General features: G+C 32.9%; 1 protein-coding gene and 1 long non-coding RNA gene across 2 annotated transcripts; both read left to right on the top strand.

Moving 5' to 3' along the window:
• The first annotated feature begins 678 nt into the window (after window positions 1-678).
• LOC134255598 (uncharacterized) lies at window positions 679-7,017 on the top strand. The gene has a single exon (XM_062738125.1). The coding sequence runs from the start codon at window positions 679-681 to the stop codon at window positions 7,015-7,017; it is 6,339 nt and encodes a 2,112-aa protein (XP_062594109.1).
• A 15,840-nt stretch (window positions 7,018-22,857) lies between these two features.
• LOC134255599 (uncharacterized) lies at window positions 22,858-24,643 on the top strand. The gene is made up of 3 exons (XR_009989586.1): window positions 22,858-23,213; window positions 23,648-23,730; window positions 24,469-24,643. It is a non-coding gene; the product is annotated as an uncharacterized LOC134255599 (long non-coding RNA).
• The last annotated feature ends 316 nt before the right edge of the window (window positions 24,644-24,959 follow it).

The following is a 24,959-nucleotide window of genomic DNA, read 5'->3' as shown; positions in this document are numbered from 1 at the left end:
ACTACATTCAATATAGCTATTATTAATTTATTTGCAAGATTTCAAGAGGTTCGCAGCACTTTTCAAATATCTTAATGCTTCTTGAGTTTATGTGTAAAATTTCGACAAGATACATTGAGGGTATGCCCTTGCAATAAATCGATTTATTAGGGCCCTTCCATTACTTTTTTCAATGAATCTGCATACAAACACACGACAGAATCGCATGTCTGATAAATGCACGTACAGTTTATGAATAAAATACTAAAATCAACATCGCATCCAAGTTAATGGCTTTTTATTTTACCGCAAATAATATTTTATTTGAGAACACAAGACATTTTTCATTGTAAAAAATGTGAATTGATCAGCCACTAACTGTGTAAAAACTGCGTCATTTTTGCGAGATGACGTCACATTGACAAGTGCATTGCGATCGATGCATCGTTTATATACTGATGTGTGGGATTTAATAAATGACAAAACTGCATGTAATAGTAAGTTTGTATGTAGTATACAGCTATCCAGCTGTTTGAAATAGCAAATAACTTTATTTTTGTGGTATTTTGAAGACCTGATATTATGCGTGACGTCATAGTAAACATTTCCCGTACAAATTAGGCCCCGCCTCCTTACTGTAACCTTAACTGTGCTGCGTATCATCAACTGAAGAATTGTGAACAATGGCAATCAGCAGATATGAACAAAATATTGGCAACAGGAGATGAGTTGTATTCATATCTACAGTGCAGTACTACAATTGCAAGCAGATACCTTTTAGTGAGTGAGTTGCCTCAGTTTTTCGAATGCTTTGGTAGACTGTATGAGTTTAAAGCAAACGAGTCTTTACCAAGTCTGATAAACTTAGCAAATGTAGTTCTAGATTATGCTGACTTCAATGCTCATGAATTGTTGGAGGCACTGCAAATAGCCCTTGATGACAGTGATGGGTGTTTTGTATGTTTTGGCGGAAATACATTTTTGATTGGGAAATCTCACAATAACTTTTTCACATTTGATTCCCACTCAAGGTCTTCTGTAGGTTTTCAAAGTGTAAATGGAAGAAGTACACGAGTTTTGCACGAATCCGTTCAAGATTTATGCAATCATATTTTGTCTTTAGCTAAGTCAATGGGTTATACTGAAGCAATTGAGTGTGAAATAACTGGAGTGCAATGTTCAGCTAGACAGCTTTCATTGGGAAAGGAAGAAGGCATTGATAAAGAATTACAATTCGGTGATGTAGAGAAAGAATTGAACAATTTTGCCAACTTTCAATGTAATAGTAGTAGTTCTAGCTTACAAAATGATGATGAGGTAGAATTTGTTGGGAGTGAGAACCATCAGATAAGATTTTTACCACTTTCTAGTGATCAAAAGAAAACAAAATGTGAAATCTTAGGAATACCATTTTCTGTGAATGAGTGTGAAAATCAACATCAGTATGGACAGGAAATTACAGCACCAATGAACAGTGTACCAGTTGAGCCAGATGGAAATTGTTTCTTTCGAGCAATCTCATTCTGTTTGACGGGAAAGCAAGACTACCATCAGTCAATACGTTTAGCAATATGCAATCACCTCTTGGAAAATGGTTTACTTTTCACATCATTCTTAAGGCCAGGTGAAAATTCTGTAGAAAACCACATTTCCTTGTCAGGCATGCTCATGGATGGAAAATGGGCAACTGAAGTAGAGATTCTAGCACTATCCCATTTACTGAAAAGTGGAATTCATACATACTCACAGAACAGATGGGTTACTTACTCTAGACAAATCGTAAATTCAGAAGAAAATGTGACTTCCTTAGGTGGCATTTATTTAGATCACATAAATCAGAATCATTATAATGTTGTTACATCCATTACAAATGGAGAAAATATCACAGTGACTTCCTTAAAAAATCCATCATGTTTGGAAGAAAATGAAAGAAAAATTGATACAGAGAGAAACCAGAAAACACAACGACAAAATAAAAGATGCAAACTTCAAATGTCGAATATAAGTGCTGAAGATAAAAAATTGTTTAGGAAAAACATGAAGTACAGAACAGACCCAAAGTTCAAAACAAAATGCATTGCAGATGCTAAGAAAAGATACGGAAATGATAAAAACTATCGTGAACATTTAAAACAACTCGGTGTGAAAAGATATAGAACAAACCACCTACACAAAGAAAAAGTGAGAGAAAGAAGCAAACAAAAGTATGAAACAAACAAGCTTCACAAAGAGAATGTCAAAAAAAGAAGTAGACAGAAGTATGAAACAAATCTGTCACATAGAGAAGAAGTCAAACAAAGAAGCAGACAGAAATATAAAACAAACGAGACCTACAAAGAGAAAGTCAAACAAAGGAGCAAACAGGAGTATAAAACAAACCAAAACCACAAAGAGAAAGTCAAACAAAGGAGTAGACAAAGGTATAAAACAAACAAACAGCATCAAGAGAAGGTTAAAAAAGCCAGTAAAGTTAGATATCATTCCAGTGCAGAAACAAAGCTACAGAAAAAGGAATCTGTACAAAAACAAAGACAAGCGCTGCATGTAATGCTTGAAAATATTGATGAAGTAGTGAAATCATTTAAAGATTGTGTTAGACATGGACCAGAATATGTATGTTGCTGCTGCCATCGCCTTTTGTTTGAAAACCAGGTACAAGGATGTACAGTTGAAATGTATGAGAGAAATATAAAGGCAGCTCAAGTTGCAAATTTGTGCATTGATAAGAAGTATGTTCATTCTTGTGTGTCTGGATGTTCTCCTAATTGTCCCAAATCAAAGACATGGATTTGTTTCACATGTCATAGAAAAATTCTATGTGGAAATGTTCCAGCAGAAGCAGCTTTCAACAAAATGTGTTTGGAAGATATTCCACCAGAGCTCAATGACCTGAATACTTTAGAGCAGCATCTAATTGCTCTGCATATACCTTTCATGAAAGTAACAATGCTTCCAAAAGGTGGCCAACAAAATGTGCATGGACCTGTTGTTTGTGTTCCATCAAACATAAAGAAATCAAGCAGTTTACCTCTGAATGAAAATGAAAATCTCTTGTTACGAGTTAAACTCAAACGAAAGTTGTCATACAAGGGATATTATGAATATCAGTTTGTAAACCCAAATCACGTTAAAATAGCTCTCAACTACCTGAAAGAAAACAATCAGTGGTATCATGATGTTGAAATCAACACAACATGGGAGAAGGATAATGACCAAAGTAACTTATTAAGCCAGGCAGAAGCATTAGACAATGAAGAAATAATTGAAGAACAGAACAGTGTAATTCAAGAAGTTGCCACAGATACTTGTTTACAGCCTGTAGATATTGCACAAGAAGTTCTAGATCACTACTTTGATGATGTGTATAATCTTGCTCCGGGTGAAGGACAGAATCCAGTAAGAATGTTGCAAGAGGAGGGCAATGAAGCAAAGACATTTCCTTATTTATTTCCAACAGGCAAATATTCTTGGAATGAAAGTCGAGATGTAAGGATAACCCTTTCTCGATATTTTAACAACAGGCTGATGAATGCAGATAACAGATTTGCAAAGGATACCAATTACATTTTCTTTAGTCAGTACCTTTCTGAATTGAACCAGGTTATTGAGAAAACACAAATTTCAATTCGCAAATCTGTATCAAAACTTGATGGAGGGTTACCAGTCACGTCAGAAATGTTACAAAATCCTGCTGTACTTGCAAAACTGCTTAAGAGTGATGAGGCTTTGCGATTTATGCAACCAATTAGAGGAACACCTGCATATTGGTCAAGTACACAAAAAGAACTTTTTGCTATGCTTCGACAACTTGGAATCCCCACATGGTTTTGTTCCTTTTCTGCGGCAGAATTCAGGTGGAATGAAATACTGGGTTCAATTATGCTACATATGAATGACAACAGAAATCCTTCTGATCTAGACTGGTCTGAGAAAAGTGAAATTCTGAGAAGCAATCCTGTAACTGTTGCAAGAATGTTTGAACATAGGTTCCATATATTCCAGAAAAATGTAATATTGTCACCAGCAAAACCCATTGGAACTATTGTAGATTACTTTGTAAGAGTTGAGTTTCAGCAGAGGGGGTCTCCTCATATGCACTGCTTGTACTGGGTTGAGAATGCTCCTAAATTGGATGAGGGTAGTGAGGACACAATTTGTAACTTCATTGATAGGCATGTCACATGTGCTCTACCGTCAGGGGACATTGACCAAGAACTTAGACAAATTGTTCTGGATGTACAGCAACACAGCAAAGGACACTCAAAATCATGTAGGAAAAAAAATACAGAATGTAGGTTCAATTTTCCAAGACCGCCTTCAGAATGCACATTCATTTCAAGACAAATAGAACAAAATGTGGATGAGTCAAGTAGTGAGTTAGGTAGTGTGCAGGCAAAGGAGATTTTGTTGAAGGTGTGGAATGAAGTAATGGATGATGCAAAGGCATGTGAAACAACAGAGGAAGTATTCAGCAATATAAATCTATCACAGGATTTATATGAAAGAGCACACAGAGTATTGGCCTCTAAAACAACCACTGTTTTGAAACGAAATCCAACAGAAATGTGGACAAATCAGTACAACCCATGCCTGCTCAAAAGTTGGGATGCAAATATGGATATACAGTATGTATTGGACCCTTTCAGCTGCATTGTCTACATTATATCATACATTTCAAAGTCTGAAAGGGAAATGGGAATGCTATTAAAGCAAACTCAAATAGAAGCAGCAGAGGGAAACTTGAGTGCACATGATACCATCAAGAGGGTAGGATCAGCGTATTTAAATCACAGAGAGGTCAGTGCACAAGAAGCAGTATATAGGGTGTACAATCTTAAGATGAAAGATAGTTCAAGAAAAGTCATTTTCATACCAGTGGGGGAAAATCCGACTCGTTTGAGTAAGCCTCTTGCACAAATAAAAAAGAATCGGCAAGTTGAGATTGGTGAAAATGATTTGGTTGCAGATGACAATGATGATGAAGAGGAAAATAGTGTGTGGATGACAAATATTGTGGAAAGGTATGAAAACCGTCCTGAGTTAGATATTTTCCATAAAATGTGTCTTGCTGAATTCTGTTCAGAGTACAGAGTGCTTAGTAAATCTCAGATTCCTAAGGGCAAAAAATATGGTGTGTATGAATTGAGAAATGGAAAGGGTAACATTCAAAAGAGAAGTAGAGGCAAACCTGCTGTTATACGATATCCAAGATTCCATCGAGATAACGCTCCTGAGAAATATTATCAGTGTCTGCTACAACTTTTCCTGCCATACTGGAATCTAAATCAGTTGAGACCAACTGGATTTGATTTGTACCAGACATTTTATGAGAATGGACATGTGAGAGTGAAACCAAACACAAACTTAGAGAAAGTAAAAAGCATAGTGGACAGTAATTATGTTTACTTTTCAAAAAGTGAGGATGATCTTGAAAATGCCCAGGATGCATTAGAAATGTTTGGTGAACCAGAGGATGCATGGGCAAGTTTATGTCCAGAAACAGAATTAAATCGAAGAGAATGTTTGAATGAAAAATTAAGGAATGATGAGAATACAGAACCAGAGATCACAAACGAAATTGAGTGTACTGGTTTTGAAGATGCCATTTATCATTTAAGGGAAACTCGAAGCACCAGAAAAGAGATGCTTCCTTTACTGTGCAGTTTGAATGACAAACAGAAGCTGATTTTTTATGCTGTTCATGAATGGTGTGTCAAGAAAATGTCTGGAGAGAATGTAAAACCTATGCACATCTTTATAACTGGAGGAGCAGGGACAGGAAAAAGTCATCTGATAAAGACAATACACTATGAAGCATCTCGTCTCTTTGAAAAATCACTGCCTTCTCCAAATGCAGTATCAGTGATTCTCACAGCTTTCACAGGAACAGCAGCATTCAATATTGGAGGAAATACCATTCATCATGTGTTTTCTTTAACAAAAGCCTTACCAATTCCATATCAACCCCTGAAGGAACAAAGTTTGAGTGGGTTAAGAACCAGATTAGAACACTTGCAGATTTTGGTCATTGATGAGGTTTCCATGGTGTACAAAAGACTATTGTACTACATTCATGAAAGACTTGTCCAAATAAAAAAGTGTAAAGAACCATTTGGTGGCGTATCTGTGATAGCAGTTGGAGATTTTTATCAACTTCCACCTGTTAAACAACGAAAAGATGAGAGGCTGTATAAAGAAAATGGTTCATATCCAGTTGACTACTGGTTAGATCTTTTTAAAATGGTCGAATTGGATGAAATAATGCGACAACGTGAAGATAAAGCATTTGCAACTGTTCTGAATTCATTGCGTGTTCGAACGTGTGAAGAACCCTTATCAGACGAAGCATTGGGGACACTGCGGGAATGCATTAGAGAAGGACCAGAAGATGTTCTTCATGTTTATTCTACAAACCAAGAGGCAAATGAATACAATCTTAAAATGTTGCACGGGAATTGTGAAGAATTAATAGAAGTGCATGCTGAAGATTATCAGAAAGACAAGACAACAGGGAAATTAACTTTACGTGACAAACCTTTGGTAAGTACCCGAGTCGATGGCCTTACTGCTTCATTACTTTTGGCTGTGAATGCAAGAGTAATGCTTACACGAAATGTAAGTGTTGAGGATGGACTAGTGAACGGTGCAATGGGATATATTTCAAATTTTGTGTTTAAAAGAGAACAGCCTGCACATGCAGTAGAAGTAGTTGAGGTCATTTTTGATAGTTCAAGTATTGGTAAAATACAAGGGAGGAAAACACCACAAGGATATATTGTCCCAATTAAAACAGTGGAGGAAGAGATAAATGAGAAAAATATAAAGAGTGTTGTCAGACATCAATTTCCGCTGAAACTGTCTTGGGCATGCACAGCACATAAAGTTCAAGGCATGACTGCCAAAAGTGTTGTTGTAAATTTAGATCGGACTTTCTCTCCTGGTCAAGCATATGTTGCCGTCAGCCGAGTTACTTCAAAGGATGGGCTATTCATTGAGACAAATGATGAAAGTGTCCTGCAGAAAAAAAATTTATGCTGATTTAGATGTGAAGTTAGCACTTAATAAAATGGAGAGATACAATTTAGATGAAGAATGGGCATGCAGTTTAACAAAGTTTGGGAATTACAAAACAATTCTTTTGTTTAATGTACAGAGTTTGAGAGGACACTTTCAGGAGATGAATTGTGACGACAGGTTGAAGAAAGCTGATTTTGTATGTTTAACAGAAACTTGGCTGAGAGAACATGAGAACATCCAAGATATTGAAATTTCGGGGTGTGACTTTCACCATATTCCTCGTAACCAGTGTTATGATGATAGTGAAGATGTAATGACAAGACTAAAAACAGCTAAAGGTGGTGGAGTTGGAGTGTACAAAAAGAAAACAAATGAGACAATCTTGATTAATCCTTTGGAAAACAAGAATATAGAAGGGTTAACTGTAGAAATGCATGAGGAGGATATCGCAATCATTGTACTCTACCGACCAAGTGTACTGCCTGTAAACAACTTTCTTGGCACATTGCAAAAAGTGGTGGATTTTTACAAGAAGCATTTTAGCAAGTTGATTATTATTGGTGACATGAATGAAGATGCAAGGACCCATTCAAAAGTTCTTGGAATCTATGGGATTTATGCAGTTGGTGCAGTTTCACACAACAGAGGGTGGAACAACATTAGATCATGTATATGTTACTGATTCTCTGGAAGCCTGTGTGCACAAAAAATCATTATTTTTTAGTTATCATGAAGCTATTGAAATTCATTTGAAAACTCAATAAAATAAAGGTTGAGACTAATTTTGAATTCACATTATTTTTGAATAGGAATTAGCTTTCATTTTGTTTGGTGAAAAATAGATTTAGTCAATCTATTATCAGATAAAATCTTTATTTCAAAGTCATTGGTCCTCATTTTAAGTTTTTTTTTTCTATATATTCAATAAAATTTTGGCACCTTTTCAATGGTTGATAGATCATGTGACATTGTTTGGATAACAATATATTATTTGTATAAATAGCTAATCATTAAGTAAGAATTGAATTAATCTTTGTAAAGAAGAGCATAGTGCTGAAATTATTTGATAATGAGTATAATATATGTTGCTAATATTTTGTGTTTTTATTGTGTTCAGAATCTTCACGGAGATCCAGATTAGAATCTACATCCACTTTCAATGGCCAGACTCCAATGCAGTAAACTCGACATATCCTGAAGATGAAAAATATCTACAAATTAAAGGTAATTTCTCCACATAAGATTTGATGAATACATTGGTTTACATTTCTAAATTGTAGTATTTTAAGAGGATTTATTTGCAATATATTGTGTTAATCAAAAACGAAAATTTTATGATTTTCTATCAAACATTATGTTAAAGTATAAGAAGAATGTGTTCTGCATATTTAAAAGTGGTGAATTTTGCATAATAATTAGTGCTCACATGTTTTCGTGGGTAAATAATAGGAGGTAGAGCCACTTGATGACTTCTTAATTGTTTACAGGATGTCTTTCCCATCTGAATTAAATCTTATACACAAAGCAAACATATTTTGTAACTTTATTATAATAAAGCAAAAAAATTACAACTCTAATCGGTTTCTATATCCTCTGTATAAATTAAAAAGTATCTTGCATTGTCTATGAAATTTTGCAAATGAAATTAAGATGTTGTCCAGGAAAGTTACTGGTTAATGAAATTTCAAAAGTATAAGAATGAATTCTTTTAAATGTCAATATGCAGAATTTTTCAAATTTTCTTGTCTTAAAATGCTTAACAAAATTATACGCAAATCATTGAGAATAAATTATTGTCAAGATAAAAAATTCTACCCTCAAATTACTGTGATTTCTCAAGAAATTATTCTTTCAAAGATAGTCAAAGTTGATTTCTTTAAAATTATTTGTTTAAAATTAGGTCAATCATTAAGGTCATGGTCAAGGGGTAAAAAATTATAGCATGTATGGAAATATCTTCTCACATGTCAAATATGAAAAACCTTAATAATGAATCTCTTCTCAAAAGTTATAAGGAAGTAAAAAGAAGTTCAATCATCGATGTTCAAGGTCATGGGGTAAAAAATTATTGTGTATTTAGAAAGGTCATGTCACAGATGTGAAATGTAAATGCCCCATCTCTACCTATTCAAAAGTTATGACTTCAGTTTTTTTGAAAAGTAGGTCAAACCTCCAAGTCACGAGGTAAGAAATCATAGTATATTTTGTAGAAAGTCTAGGTAAGGCCATATAAAATTAATCTTTAGATTCTCATCCCCGTCCGCCCCTCTCAAAATGTCCCGCGCCGATGTTTTTTATTTTGATTTTTGGGTATTTTGGTGTATTTTTATTCAGTAAGAATGAGTCAACGTTTAAGAGTTTTCTCCCGTCTGTATTAAAAGTCGCGTGTCGCTATTTATAGCAAAAACGCCATGTGAAGAATGGAGAAAAATCGGCAATAAAAGCAGTTTAAATATGTGAGGAAAAGATAATTTGTCAGTATAGAGAAGGCAGAGAAGAAAAAATAGCATAAACACATATAGATTTTACAAAATAAGAAGTCACACATACACAATTTATTGATATCCCCACCTCATCATGCTCATTTTGTTCAGGGTGTGCCGTATAATGTGTACTTGATAATTTGTTAATTAACAATAAATATTTAATTTTTGAAGCAAAAGTTTTCTTTAAATATTTAAAAAAAAATATGAAAAGAATTAAATCTATTCATATTTGCATTAACATAGTGAAAAAAAATGAGTACGGGGCATCCATTGTTTTGTTGATACTTATATATAAATTTAAAATTATAAAAAATAAAATCTGCCCACCCGCCCCAATGTTTTAGCAAATTAGGATGAGAATCTAAAGATTAATTATACGTGGCCTAATACACATGTTTAAAGGTGCATGAACACAGATTTGAAGTTAATATTATCTGTATATTAAACACACAACTTTTATGTTTGAATAGCATCTCACAGGAAAATATATGAAAAATCTTAATCTCATGTAAAAATTGTTGAAACTTAAAATTTTTTGATGGGTTTGATTGACACATCCTTGCACTTTCACAAATATTAATTTTATTCTGAATTCTTAGGGAAAGTGGCAATCTTGTTGTGTATAAATGAAAAATATGGAAACTTAAACCTGAAAAATAATTATATTCAGAATAGAAATGTTTGAAAGGAAAACCCTTAACAAGTATCGTCATTCAGGGCTTAGTGTCGTGTACAGAGTTTAGCAAATTGAACACACCCTTTAAACATACACAGTTTTTGTAAACAGGGCACGAGCTTTGTTATCATTGAGGTTTATGATTCACAGAGTGTGTTCAATTGTTAAAGTCTGCTCACCACAACTGCATAGACTGACAATATACTGTGTGTATGTTTTGATCTCAAATTTTTTTACCTGTAATTTTCTGGATTACAGTTTTAATATTTTTCATTTATACACAAGATTGCCACTTTTCCTGAGTATTGAGAATGAAATTTATATTTGTGAGAGTTCAAGAATGTGTCCATTAATTTAAAGTTTCAATAACCTTAGATGAAATAAGATTTTTAATATATTTTCCTCTGAAATGCTATTAAAATACATAAATTATGATATCATACAGAAAATATTAACTTCAAATCTGTGTCCATGCACCTTTAATATGTAAGCTCTATCTCTTCTAGTTCAAAAGTTATGGCCAAATAGTTCCAATATTTTATTTCAATACTAAAACAAACAATGTAATTACAACATATTAGAATTCATTTCATGTTTCATTAGGTTGCACCTTAGATTAACTGATTAAAAAGTATATAATGAGCAATTATATTTTCACTCTACATGTTTATAAGAAAATTATGAACACCTCTTTGATCCATAAAATACTCCTGATTTGGCACCTTTGATGAAAAACTCCGCAGGGGTAGTTGTCCCAATTGGACAGTTCTAGTTGATATTGGCAATTAAAGATACATGTATCTCCAAAAGAATTATATAAGAAACAGCCATTATTTTGTATCTTGCAACAATGCCTAGAAAAGGAACCTCCATTTTTATGCCTCTGTAAACAAAGTTTCGGGGGTTTATAGTTTTTGTCGTGTCCGTTTGCTGTCTAGCTGTCTATGTCTGCTCTGTTTATACACAAAAACTTTAACCTTGCTCATAACTTTTGATTTAGTGGAGCCATGACTTTCATATTTCACATGTATTTTCCTTATGACAAGACCTTTCTTTTGGGTAACACCAAATTTAACCTTTTGACCTTGGAGTTTGTTCCACTTTTACGCAAAAATTCCAAACTTTAACTTTGGCCATATCTTTTAAACAGTAGATAACAAGACATTTTTACTTCACTTATTTATTTTTTGTGGAAAGACCTTTCATAGGATACGACCAGTCTTGACCTTTTGACCTTGACCTTTGAGATTTCTGTACTTATGAAAAAACTTTAACCTTGGCCACGATTTTTGAACGGTAAAAGATAATGGTTTCAAACTTCACATTTGTAATTCTTGTGAGAAGACCCTTCATTGGATACCCAGAACTTTGACCCTTTGACCTTGACCTTGGAGTTTGACCTACTTTAAAAAAGCAAAGCTTGACGAAAACTTTTAAAGGTTAAATGCTATTGCTTTCATACTTTACATGTTTAATGCTTGTAATAAGACCTTTCATTTGATATCAAAACCTTTGACCCTATGACCTTGATGGTTGACCTACTTATTAATATTTTAACCCTGGCCATAACTTCTGAATGTTTAGGACTTGGGATTCCATACTTTACATAAGTAAGCCTTGTGGCAAGACTTCTCATTAGATACTAATTATCTTGACCTTTTGACCTCGACCTTAGAGATTTTCATACTTATGAAAAACTTTTAACCTTGGCCATAACTTTTGAATGCTAGGGGCTAGTGATCTCATACTATATATATGTAATCATTGTGAAAACACCCTTCATTGGATACCAAGATTTTGCTAATTTGATGCCATACCGGGGCATCAGCATTTCACAAACACATTTTGTTTTTTGTAAGTAAACATGTTGAGCAGCAATACTTAAATGACAAAATCTCCGAAAAATTGTATATTATTTTAATATTTAGGAAACTATAGTTTGCCTATAAGATATAAGGATGAAAATACAAATAGAATAATATGTATGTTTTTAGCTCACCTGAGCCAAAGGCTCAAGTGAGCTTTTCTGTCATTTTGTCCGGTGTCCGTCTGTCTGTAAACTTTTCACATTTTCATTTTTTTTTCTCTAGAACCACTGGGCAAATTTCAACCAAACTTGCCACAAAGCATCCTAGGGTGAAGGTCATTCAAGTTTGTTCAAATGAAGGACCTTACCTTTATTCATGGGGAGATAATTCAGAAATAGTGAAAATTTAATGGCATGTTTTAAAAATCTTCTTCTCAAGAACCACTGTGCTAGGAAAGATGAAACTTATGGGAAAATATCCTCAGGTAGTGTAGATTGAAATTTTTTCAAATCATGACCTCCTGGGGTTTGGCGGGGTCACAATGGCTGACCATAGTCGTACATAGAAATATATATGATTGAAACGTCTTTAAAAATCTTCATTTCAAGAATAACAAAGCCACAGTTGATCTTATTTATAGGAAAGCATCATCAGGTAGTGTAGATTCAAGTTTGTTCATATAATACCCTCTCCTCTTTAAGAAATGGTTGGAGTGTTCAGGTGAGTGATGTGGCTCATGGGCCTCTTGTTTAATGTGTCAAACAAAAACAAACGCACCCAACCAATTATGTTTGTGGTTTAGTAGTGATATTCTGTCATCTTTATTTTCAGAACCATTCTCCAAGAAAAGAAAAAAATGGCTGTTGATGTTGAACAACTCGCTTGAACCATCTTTATCTCTTCCACTTTTCTCCAGAGCGAAATAAATGAATATCATTGAATGAAAGAATTACACTTCTGAAAAGAGTTCTGACATTCTTTAAATGGCAGATGTGTTAAGTTCACCTTTCACTTTTGGAATATTTCATGGTGCTACATGTAATGAAACATTGACATGAGAAGTGTACCTTTTTTATGTCCCTATCAGTAAAAGAAGTGGGCATATTATGTTACCCTGTTATGTTAATCATTCTGTTGTTAAATGCTGTTGTAAAAAAAATACACAACATTAAAATATATTCATTTTTTGAATGAAAAAATATGCAGTAGATATTTTTACTTTCATGTCATAACCCCATGCCAGTAAAAATTTCATGATTTGTTTTTTTTTAAATATTAATATTACTACATGTATAATGTGAGTTAATGTCTCAGAAACAAAGTTGGGATATATAAATCAGCTGAGTTTGAAGAATGATTTCTGTACCATAATCATGATAATTGTAGAGAAATAAACATGTAAACAAACAAGGTAAATAAAGTTTGCACATGACAAAAGGATATTTCATGACTAACTCTAATCAATATATAGAAGGCGAAGTTTTCAAATCACAGTATTGAATTTCTTGCAAACTAAAACAAATTAATAGTAATTTTTAAAGTTAGTCATGATTCAGGTGAAGAAAAAGAGGCTGAACATTCATTGCTCTAATATACTAGTATATATGATTTTTTGCTGTCTAGAGACTTGGTAAGAAGAATTATTTTGGAATGTTGAAAACTTATATCCTACACAGGTTGTTTATAAGAGAATGAGTTCTCTTATATATTGAATATTGTGTGCCAGCTACCCTCTGAAAAATGTTTTCAACTTATTGATGACCCAGGATGCCATTCATTTAAAAAAGAGTTCACTCCCTATATGTTGTCTTTCACCTTACCTCTGAGATACACACCTTTTCCTGAGGCCTACGGCTTTTCAGCTAAATTTCCTCTGCAGCTGACAACGTGTATATTAGGTTCGCATTTACAGCTCTGTATATGCTTAGTGTCATAGTAATACTGATATATTTCGAAACAACAAATAAGATGCAATATGTGATGCCAAGAAGGATTCCAAAAAGCAAAGTTGAAATTTTCGAGTTATTTGATCACTTCCTGTGACGACCGAAAGTGACGGCAGACGATCTCAACCAAAAAGGGTTTGCCTACTCATCAAGATCCACAAGTCTTCTAAGTTTGGTGTTTTAATCTCTTACCATTTCGGAGACATCGCTATAATAACTTCTCATTTTGAGGACAGAAAATCAAGCGACCAAAATTGAATTTTACAAAGATTTTTGACGTTACCGGAAGTGACGGCGGACAACCTTTACCCTAAGGTATTTGCTTACTCATCAAGATCTATTACTCATACATGTTTTGTGTCTTAATCTCTTACTGTTTCAGAGATATCGATATGATAACTTCTCATTTTGAGGACAGGAAATCACGCGACTGGAAGTGAATTTTACAAAGATATTTGACATTACTGTAGACATTCGCAGTCTAAATAACATCTCAAAAAATGATTTCAAATACTTTACCTATGAAAATATTTATGGGGGAAAAAATACTCAAATTATATAGTTTTTCTCTTATAACCGGAAGTTGTCGTTTTTGTTTCCGTTGGGATTGACATATTTTGAAAATACAAATAATATGCTATAATGTGATGCCAAGAAGGATTCTCTGAAAAAGAGTTGAAATATTTTATTTCTTTGATCACTTCCTGTGACGACCGGAAGTGACGGCGGACAATCTTATCCAAACTGGTTTTGCCTACTCGTCAAGATCTACCACGTAAAAATTTGGTGTCTAAATCTCTTACCGTTTACGAGATCTAGCTATTAAAACTTTTCATTTTGAGGACAGGAAATCATGCGACCGGAAGTGAATTTTATAAAGATATTTGACGTTACTGTAGAAATTTGCAGTCTGAATAACATGTCCAAAAATCATTACAAATACTTTATATATATAAAATATTTATGGGAAAGAAAAATACTCAAATTATGCAGTTTTTCTCTAATAACCGGAAGTTGTCGTTTTTGTTTCCGGTGGGACTGACATATTTCGAAACTACAAATAAGATTCTATAATGTGATGCAATAAAGTTTCAAAAAAGAAAAAGTTCAAATTTTCGATTTCTTTTATCACTTCCTGTGACGACCGGAAGTGACGGCGGACGATCTTATCCCGATTGGTTTTGTCTACTTATCAAGATCTATTACTCATATAAGTTTGGTATCTTAATCTCTTACCGATTCTGAGATATGACTCGGACAAAACTTTTTTGAAAAAAGCGGAAATCGGAAATATCTGACGACCGGAGGTGAATTTTGAAAAACTGAAATCTGCATTTGAAAGATATTTTTACTCTCTATCACCTCTGAAAATTTCATGAGAATCTATCCAGACATCTCTGAGAAATCGTCGAAAACAAAAAGGGAAAAAAAAAATAATAATAAAAAGAACTAGATACTCTTGTTGCTACAGCAACAAATAAGGTCTTCCGTTCTTCTCTATTTATCTGTAAGAAGGAAATTTTTCTATTTAAAAAGAAATAAAGGACAAAATGCAAAAAAAAAAGAATCCTCGATCTAGGCTCGATCCCAAAACCAGAATGAACGTCTGACACGCCAACCACTGAGCCATCAAGTTTGACAACAAAAAAGGTTTTTTTGAAAATTTATCAATTTAATAAGAATGAAGGAAGTAGTCTCGTAGTACTTATTCTATAAAATATTTTTATGGGATAGTATGATACTCAATTAATAAAGTTTTTATCTCCTAACCGGAAGTTGCTGTTTTTGTTTCTTTTGGGACGGACAAATATCGGAACAACAATTAAGATGCAATAGTGTGATGCCAAGAAGTATTCCTAAAAGAAAAGTTAAAAATTCATGATTTCTTTGATCACTTCCTGTGACGACCGGAAGTGACGGCAGGCAATCTTATCTTAATTGTTTTTGCCAACTCATCAAGATTAACCACTTTATTAAGTTTTGTGTCCTAATCTCTCAACGTTTACGAGATCTAGCTATGATAACTTCTCATTTTGAGGACAGGAAATCACGCGACCGGAAGTGAGTTTTGCAAAAATTTCTTGACGTTAATGTAGACATTTGCAGTCTAAATAGCATATCCAGAAGTCATTACAAATACTTTATAAATAAATGATATTTATTGGAAAGACAAACAGTGAAATTATGTAGTTTCCCTCTTTTAACCGGAAGTTGTCTCTTTTTGTTTCCAGTGGTACTGAAATAATTGAAAACAACAAATAAGATGCTCTAATGTGAGGCTAAAACAGTTTCATAAAAGAAAAGTTGAAAATTTCGATTTTTTGGATCACTTCCTGTGACTACCGGAAGTGACGGCGGACGATCTTATCACAACTGATTTTGCCTACTCATCAAGATCTAACACTCCTACAAGTTTTGTGTCTTAATCTTTTACCGTTTACGAGATCTAGCTATGATAACTTCTTATTTTGAGGACAGGAAATCACGCGACCGGAAGTGAATTTTACAAAGATATTTGATGTTACTGTAGACATTAGCAGTCTAAATAACATATCCAAAAATCATTACAAATACTTTATCTATAAAAAATATTTATGGGAAAGAAAAATACTGAAAATATGCAGTTTTTCTCTTATAACCGGAAGTTGTCGTTTTTGTTTCCGGTTGAACTGATATATTTTGAAACTACAAATAAGATGCTATAATGTGATGCAAAAATAATTTCATAACAGAAAAGTTGAAATTTTCGATTTCTTTGATCACTTCCTGTGACGACCGGAAGTGACGGCGGACGATGTTAACCCAATTGGTTTTGCCTACTAATCAAGATCTATTACTCATATAAGTTTGGTGTCTTAATCTCTTACCGTTTCTGAGATATGACTCGGACAACACATTTTTGAAAAAAACGGAAATCGGACATAACTGACGACCGGAAGTGAATTTTGAAAAAATGAAAAAAACGCCTGAGCGTATTTCCATTCTCTATCATCCCTGAAAATTTCAGGAAAATCCGTCCAGCCATCTCTGAGAAATCCGATTTACAAGAAAAGGGGGAAAAAAAATAATAAAAAGAAACAGTAGAATCACTATAAGGTCTTCCGTCTGAAACGGAAGACCTTAAAAAGAAACAGTAGAATCACTATAAGGTCTTCCGTCTGAAACGGAAGACCTTAATTAAACAAAAGTATTTTAGATCTAGTAAACTAATTGTTCAGAGAACAATAAGATGTCTTTCCACCTTTTAAAGTGTTTCCGTGTCATCTGAGTTGAAAAAAAAGAAGAAAAACGCCCCAAAACGCCAAAAAATAAAAAATTTGAAGAAAGAAAAAATAATAAAAATAAGCTGCTCCAGCGAGATTCGATCCCTGGACCCTCTGATTAGCAGGCGAGCGCTCTAACCACTTCGCCACGGGTTCCGTTGAAATTGTCTTGTATTATTGTCGAGTTAAAGTTACCGTTATTTCCTTGATTCATTGACCAGTCAAGAAGTTCCAGTAAATAAACTTCTGACAAGCTCCTGGGTGTATATGTGAGTTTGAATGAGATTGTTTTCGAGTTAAAATGTAAGGGATATTGTCTGATTACAAGTATGACATTCCTATTAACGGGAAAACATGCAGTTGAGGTTGCGTAGCAATTTATTTATTTGAAAAAGGCCACGTGCGTTTCGACAGATTTGTTGAACTCATAAGTCAGATTAAATAATCATTTCTATTTGAATTGAATTAATAGTTAGCAGCATAAATTAAACTTGAAACATGCATTTTAGGAAGAAAACGGTGTCATTGAGAACGTGGAAATTTATTTGACAGGAAAAATCGCTATTTTCGAGATTCATTCAAATTCATATTAAATCTAAATAAAATTGAAATAAATTCCACATACTAAAGAAAGCAAGAATATTTGGTATTGAAATGTCGTATTAGAGCAGGAGAATCGGATGATATTAAGAACAATCGAAGAAATAGCCAATACAGCTTGGATTAATTTTTATACTCAGCAATTAAATTTCAGACAGTAAAAAAATGTAGATTTTGCCGATATTCACTAGAATTTAATTGTACTTAAGAGACTCACCGTAAAACTCTCAGGGCACTTTCTTTGAGGTGTCTTCTACATGCTAAACTGGATTTTAATTTGATCTGTGATGTCCTTTGGGTTGTACAAAAATTTTCTATGTCGCTATTGATTTTTTTTTTGTTTTAGAGAGAATGGGGGGGGGGAATATTATATAAGCGTTTGTTAACACGAGAGTTATAAATCCCTGCACATACTGAAGCTTGATTGTGACCTTTGGGTCAAAGGTCAAGGTCATTTATCAAGGTCAAAGGTCATCAAAAAAAAAACCCACACAAACAACACTGATAGACATGGGATTAACACTTGAAGCTGAATATAGGTAAGGTAATGAATATTTCTTTATTACTTTTGAGTGAGGGTCAACAAAAACCCATATCTAAGCAATTTTAATACATTTCCAATGAACTTGACCTTATCTTCAAGGTCAAAGGTAGAAAGATCTCATGCATTGTCCCCATGTCTTTACAACTTGTCGTTAAAAAGTTTTTAGTTCTTCGTAAACATTAGAAACTGTAAAGGAGCAATAACTGCTAAAATGGTTGACGAATCCTTTCGCAATGAATAGATTCAAGAGTTTACTTAATTAGTCGTAGACTTTGTTGAAGGATTCAAACGTCTGCGGTTTACGGCTTCCGAGGAGTAGCGATAACAAGGGTTTACACTGAAAGGGGCATTAACTTTAAGAGGGGTCAATCTTAGGGGACAAGCATGAAATCTCTGAAATGGTTTTAAGAGTACATATTAAAGATGCAAAGGTGTATAAAATTTGTTGGAGAAGAAAGGAGCTACAAAAAAGCTTAATTTGGTCATATTTTAAATGACCTTGACCTTTGACCTTATCCTACTTTTCAAGGTCAAAGGTCATAAGATCTCATGCAGTTGGTCCGATATCTTTAACACTTGTCGTTTAAAAGTTTTTAAAAAATTTTGTAAGCTTTAAAACTTTCAGAGGCAATAACTACTCAAAGGGGTTTAGGAATTCTTTCGCACTTCCCAGTTTGAAGAACCGACTAAATTAGTCGAAGACATTGGTGTACAATGCGCACCTCTACGGTTTACGGTTTCGGAGGAGTAGCGATAACAAGCATTTCTTGCGAAAAGGGCAATAACTTCGAAAGGGGTCATAGTTCATAAGCGTTGGGTCAAATCTGTTCTTAACTTTTAATGACCTTTACGATGAACAAAAAGTCTCTCGATAAATGTCGAAACAAAAAATCAGCGGAAGAAAAATGATGTGAATTTACAGAAGAAAACCAATAAGTCTTTCCACAGAAAGGTGGAAAGACTTAATAAACTTGTGCCGACAGTAGTATTTTAAATTGGCAGGGAATATGTTTCAAACTCTATCCTTCTAAGTATATGTTCCTATTATTTATTTTTTTTTCTGCAGGAATGCAGAAAACATGCAGATCTAGAAATGATAGGGAAAAATATTAAAACTTCTTTGAAATACTAAGTGACTGCCTTCGGAATGTTCGGTAAAACGCGATTTCCACGCCTCCTCTGTGTCGAATAAAATTTGATCGACAGGACAAACACGTGGACCGTGTGAACTTGATGACGGAAAATAAAAGCCAATGATTACTGTTAAATGGATTTGTTAATCTAAAAAAATTATTACCTTTACTGCTTGGAATATTTAAGTAAAATAATAATAATTTTTATTTAATACAACAGATATCTGAGAATTGAAGGGGTATCTCTCTCTCTCTCTCTCATACAGTTCTCTGTTCAATAAAAACTATGACAGCACATTACTTATTTAGTTTTGAAATTTTAATATATTACAAATAATTTGAATGCCTCTTAATTTCCATCATCTTGCAGGGTATAATCACGGCCGGGACATGTAGAAGTTAGCTAAAATAATCATCATAAAAGAATACAAAAGACACATAACTAAGAATATTTTGCATTAGAATTTTTTAAAAAAGGTTTTTATGCAATACGTCAATAGACAATTGTGAATTAAAATATCCGTTATTTTACTCAGTCTTGGCACGGAAATACATGTATTGTTGATTCAACCGCGTACAGTGTAATTATTTCATTCTATAAGTAGTAGTTTTATCTTCTAAAGTCCACATTATTTTATAAGTGAAAAGATAAGCATATTTACTTTATATATATAAATAGATTAATTTTATATTTAAACTACACGCGTTCGGTTACAAATACACATGTTTTACGGCAATTAAAATCGTGTTATAAAACTCGATCTAAATCATAGGTGCATATATGTATAGAAAAAATGTTTTTATTATTATTTTTTTTAATTTATTTATCTACTGTATATTTATAATAATAAAGCACCTGAAATTAGAATTATAAAATAATTTCAACGCAAGGAAAAAATCAGAGGCATTCCGAATAAATCGTTCATCTTGCGTTCACCGTTCGTTCACTGTTCACTTTGCGCTCGTGTTCGCGCTCCGTTCGCGTTCTGCGTTTACCGTTCAAACATCGTTCACCAAGTTGCGTTCAGCGTTTGCTCTGCGTTCGTTCACCTTTGAGGTGGGAAAGTAGAACGTTTCAGGGACTGTATGTATGTATCTTAAAGTAGTCTACTTTGTACCAAGTTAAATTGAAATCATATCAAAACTGTAGTAGACGTAGTATTTCAAAAGAATTTCACAGGAATGTCTATTTTAAGTAACAACGGCAACACCATTCATCGAAATCAAAAACCGATACTAAGAATTATGTATCTTAGTGTAGTCTACTTGTGTGCCAAGTTATATAAAAATCAGATCAAAACTGTAGGAGGAGTAGCATTTTGAAAGAATTTCACAGAAATTTCTATTTTTAGTAACCACAGCAACAGGTTCATCGAAATTAAAAAATGATAAACAGAAATATGTATCTTAGTGTAGTCTACTTGTGTGCCAAGTTATACTGAAATCAGACCAAAACTGTAGGAAGAGTAGCATTTTGAAATATTGTTTACAGACAGACGGACGGACGCATAACTATCGCATAAGCTCTTCTGGTCTCTGACCAGTAGAGCTAAAAATAAATGATGTATAATGTTTGTAAAAACAGTGGGTATCGTCACTAAGTGGTTTAAGGTTTCGTCAAAGGTCAACATGACGGAAAAATTATTTTTACAATATCTCCAAAACTATGTGTGGTATAAACTCAAAACGTTTAGAGTTTATAAATATATCATTGATTAATAGATAAAAAGTATCACTTGATAAAAAATATTTTTAAAAAGATATTTTTTGAGAAAAACTGTATCAGTAAATGTGCATATTTCAAGAAAAATGCACCTGCTTAATTCTGTCTTTTTTGTGAAAACCATCATTGCAGAAATAATATATGTTTATCATTGAAGGGCAAGTTGGACGTGAATGGTCTCTGAAAGGCTGTTATTGAAAGCATGACATGTATAAATAAAAGACCCCTATAAAATACGCCATTTGCAATGTACTTTCACTCCCAAGTCTTAACATATGGACAAAATAAACAGGGAAAACAACTTTCCAGAGGCTATCCAAGTCCAACTTGCCCTTCATTGATAAACATATTTTGTTTCTGCAATAATAGTTTTCACTAAGAGCGCAAAAATAATTAGGTATATTTTTTGAAAATATATGCATTTTTAAGAAGATTTTTTCTCATTTAATATTTTTTCCAAGTATTTTTTTTATCAAGTGATACTTTCTATCTGTTAATCAATGAAAAAATTATAAAGTGTAAAAGTTTTAACTTTATACCCCTCATAGTTTTGGGGCCATTGTAAATATAATTTTTTGGACATGTTGACCTTTGACGAAACCTTAATCTTACAGATACCAAACATCTGTTTCGTGTAGATTACAAAAACATTTCTAAAATAGCAATTCACGACAAATTAGTCTTCAGAACATTACAACATATGGACAATTTGTCCATTTTGTAATCAATATGAGGGGAAAGAACTATTTTCAAATAAACCCCTCTGAAATAAGGGAAGGGAGTCAGGTGTCACGGGAAAGTAACCAAGAAATACATCAATTTTTAATTTATTGTTGTTGCAAATGACTGGGTACGTTATGTGTAAAAAGGCTATCCTAACTCTAAATTTGTTTTATTTTTTTTTTTTTTTTTTACAAATATCATGGTGTGATTTTAGATAAAAACAATTTTAGTGACATTTTAGTTGACCTTGAAATATACTTTTAATTAAAAATTATTACTTTTATAACCATGAAACAAATAATTACTTTTATAACCATGAAACAATATCATTATTATAATTACTTTGTTACTCTCCACTCATTTCGTTTTCGTGCTCCTTTATGTACAAATACCTCCTCGACGGTAAGAAAATAAAAGGAAATTCTAACTATGGAACGAACAAAGCAAGACAAGACAGATAAAACAAAATAAAGAGGACTCAAAACAAAGCAAAAAAATGAACATAAAGAGGTTTCAAATAACGATCTTAAAACTCTTTTTATGAAGCTTATTTGTAAACTACATAGGCAATTTAGCCACATATGATCCACATATGCATTGCCTTTCATATGAAGATCATATGTGGATCATATGAGAAGCATGTGTATATACAATCATATGAGAATCATATGTTGCCAATCATATGAGAATCATATGATAATACATATTTTAATCATATGAAGAAATATACATAAGATTCTCGTATGAAAGGTCCTACATATGAGAATCATATGTATATTTTGGCAGTGGTCATATGAGAATCATATGAAACTGATCATATGAAACCATGTTTGTTAATTTGTCCTATTTATACTCAGGTAAAAGTCATATGAATATTTTGACATTGATCATATGAGACAGTGATCATATGAGAATCATATGAGACAGTATTCACTAATTTGCCCTTGATATACTCAAGTAAAATTGCAATTTCAATAATATATCTCAATAGTAATTTAAATTTACATCAATTTCAAAAGAATTTGTTAGCATTAACTTATGTTAAGTTCTACTCTGTTTAACACCCCCCCCCCCTTTCCCTTATAAAAAAAATACCTTTCACAATTTTCTTTTTCAGAAATAATGCATATCCCAGACAAAATTGATAAAGAATAAATTAATTTGCTTTTTATTTCAAATCTTTTGGGTTTGGGTTTATTACTTGAGTAAAAAAAAAATCCGTATTTTTCCCGGACCGGTTTTTACTTTTATCGGATCAAAGTGTACTTCATGTTTGACGTCACTGCTGCAGCAGAAGTGCTGGGTGTTGGAAAAAGTAAGTAATCTCCTAACAATTTTTTAAAGACCTTTAATTCATATTGTTTAAATATCGTTTCATTACGGTTACAGGTTCGTATGAACTAATCTCTGTTACACTTGTAATTGTTAAATTAATGCATTTCGTGAATCTGCATAACTTAAGTGATCTGTAAGTAATTTTGGATAAATTTGTTTCTGAACGGATGCAAACATTATAATTTACATGTTAGGCTAAAGGCATTACTTTGTTTTCTTTTTTGTTTAGACTTTTGTTACGTACTGATTTGAAAGTGAAAGTAGAAACCCTGTATAGCAATTTGGCGTTTTTGTATGTTGAGATCGTTATCAAGTCGATTCTTTCATCAAATTAATGACAAATGTTTGTTTTTATGGCCTATAGATGAATTCAACAACTTGAGTTCAGTGTCACTGTGCTGTTTTTTTATTAAGTCCAAGAAGCCCAAAGCTGATAAGACTGGCGATTGATTCAAAAGCTGATTGTGACAGACGATTGCATCATCACAATATTAAAGGTAAAAAGAAACACTTGCAATAAAAAATCAAAGTGTACAACTGTAATGACTCCTTTATGACAAAATATTTCTTCATAATTTCTTTTTGTTCCTTCATAATTCTACATTGTTTGCATGGCTTCATCAAAAATAAATTCAACTCAATAATATAGAAGTTGTATTCTACATTTTTAAACAATTTTTATCCAATGCACTTTTAAAAATATGGTAAGTTAATGAATAGAATATGCTGGCTTTAAAAGCTATGAAACTATACATTAACTTCAGGGGGTTAATTGAATTTTTGAATTTCAGCAAAAAATTAATAATAACAGTGGCAAACTTTTAAGGTACACATATGCATGTGTATGTGTTGAAAGTACATCACATAGCTTATCCATTGAATATTTACATCTATGTATTCATTGACTGACATTTATAAAAAAAAATTCCAATACTAATAGAGAACCTAGTTTCAGGTAAAATGTAAGAAATTTAAGACTATTGAGAAACTAGAAACTTGTATACTCTCTCTTTCTTGTAGTTTAAGTTTTAGTTATGCTTAGAAAATATCTACTGTGTTAATATTGGTTTTACAGGTTCAATATACAGTCAGCCTCTCATAAGGAAAAATACAAAGATCCTAGGCTTGCTTCAAAGTTAAGGTAACTACACACTGTTTAACAGACTTTTTTATATTCTTTTTTGTCCAAAAGTAATATATTTGTCAGAATCTTCTTAATTTCGCAATTTTTGTAGAGACCATTCTGTGCCACAAAGAAATTGTTCAGGAAGGGGAGAACTGGTGGATTTGCATTTTTGGTACAGTTCAAAGAGATTTTCAGAATGGTCAAATCAGAGGGAGGACGAAACTGAACATATTGAAAAGATACAGAAGGAAAAAGAACCTGGAAATATATGGAATAATTATGAAATGTGGAGGATGTACACAATCTTGTCAGAATTTGACCTGTAAAGATTTCCCATTCTTATTTGTATGCGAGAATATCAAATAACATGATTTTTTTTCATAAATTTGCAATAGAGAATACGTGACAAATGTTATTGCTGATATTTTAATTTTGCTCTGGACACTTTCATGTCATTAAGTATTTTTATACAAGTACATGACCTAATTATTTTATTTATTTGTACATGTATACATGTTTAACTACTTAATCATTTTGCTGAAATCTTATAATTTGTACTCATTTTAAAATATGTTTAATACATGTATCGACAAATGCTAC

This window comes from Saccostrea cucullata, unplaced genomic scaffold (genome assembly GCF_032062105.1).
Source record: "Saccostrea cucullata isolate Sc308-1 unplaced genomic scaffold, CSIRO_AGI_Scuc_v1 ctg2313, whole genome shotgun sequence".
Classification (NCBI taxonomy): domain Eukaryota; kingdom Metazoa; phylum Mollusca; class Bivalvia; order Ostreida; family Ostreidae; genus Saccostrea; species Saccostrea cuccullata.
Note: the sequence above shows the minus strand (reverse complement) of the source record. Positions and strands in the feature narration are given on the sequence as shown.

Bases quoted from the DNA above. Each gene is read 5' to 3' on its own strand.
- LOC134255598 (XM_062738125.1), top strand. From the start codon at position 679: ATGAACAAAATATTGGCAACAGGAGATGAGTTGTATTCATATCTACAG.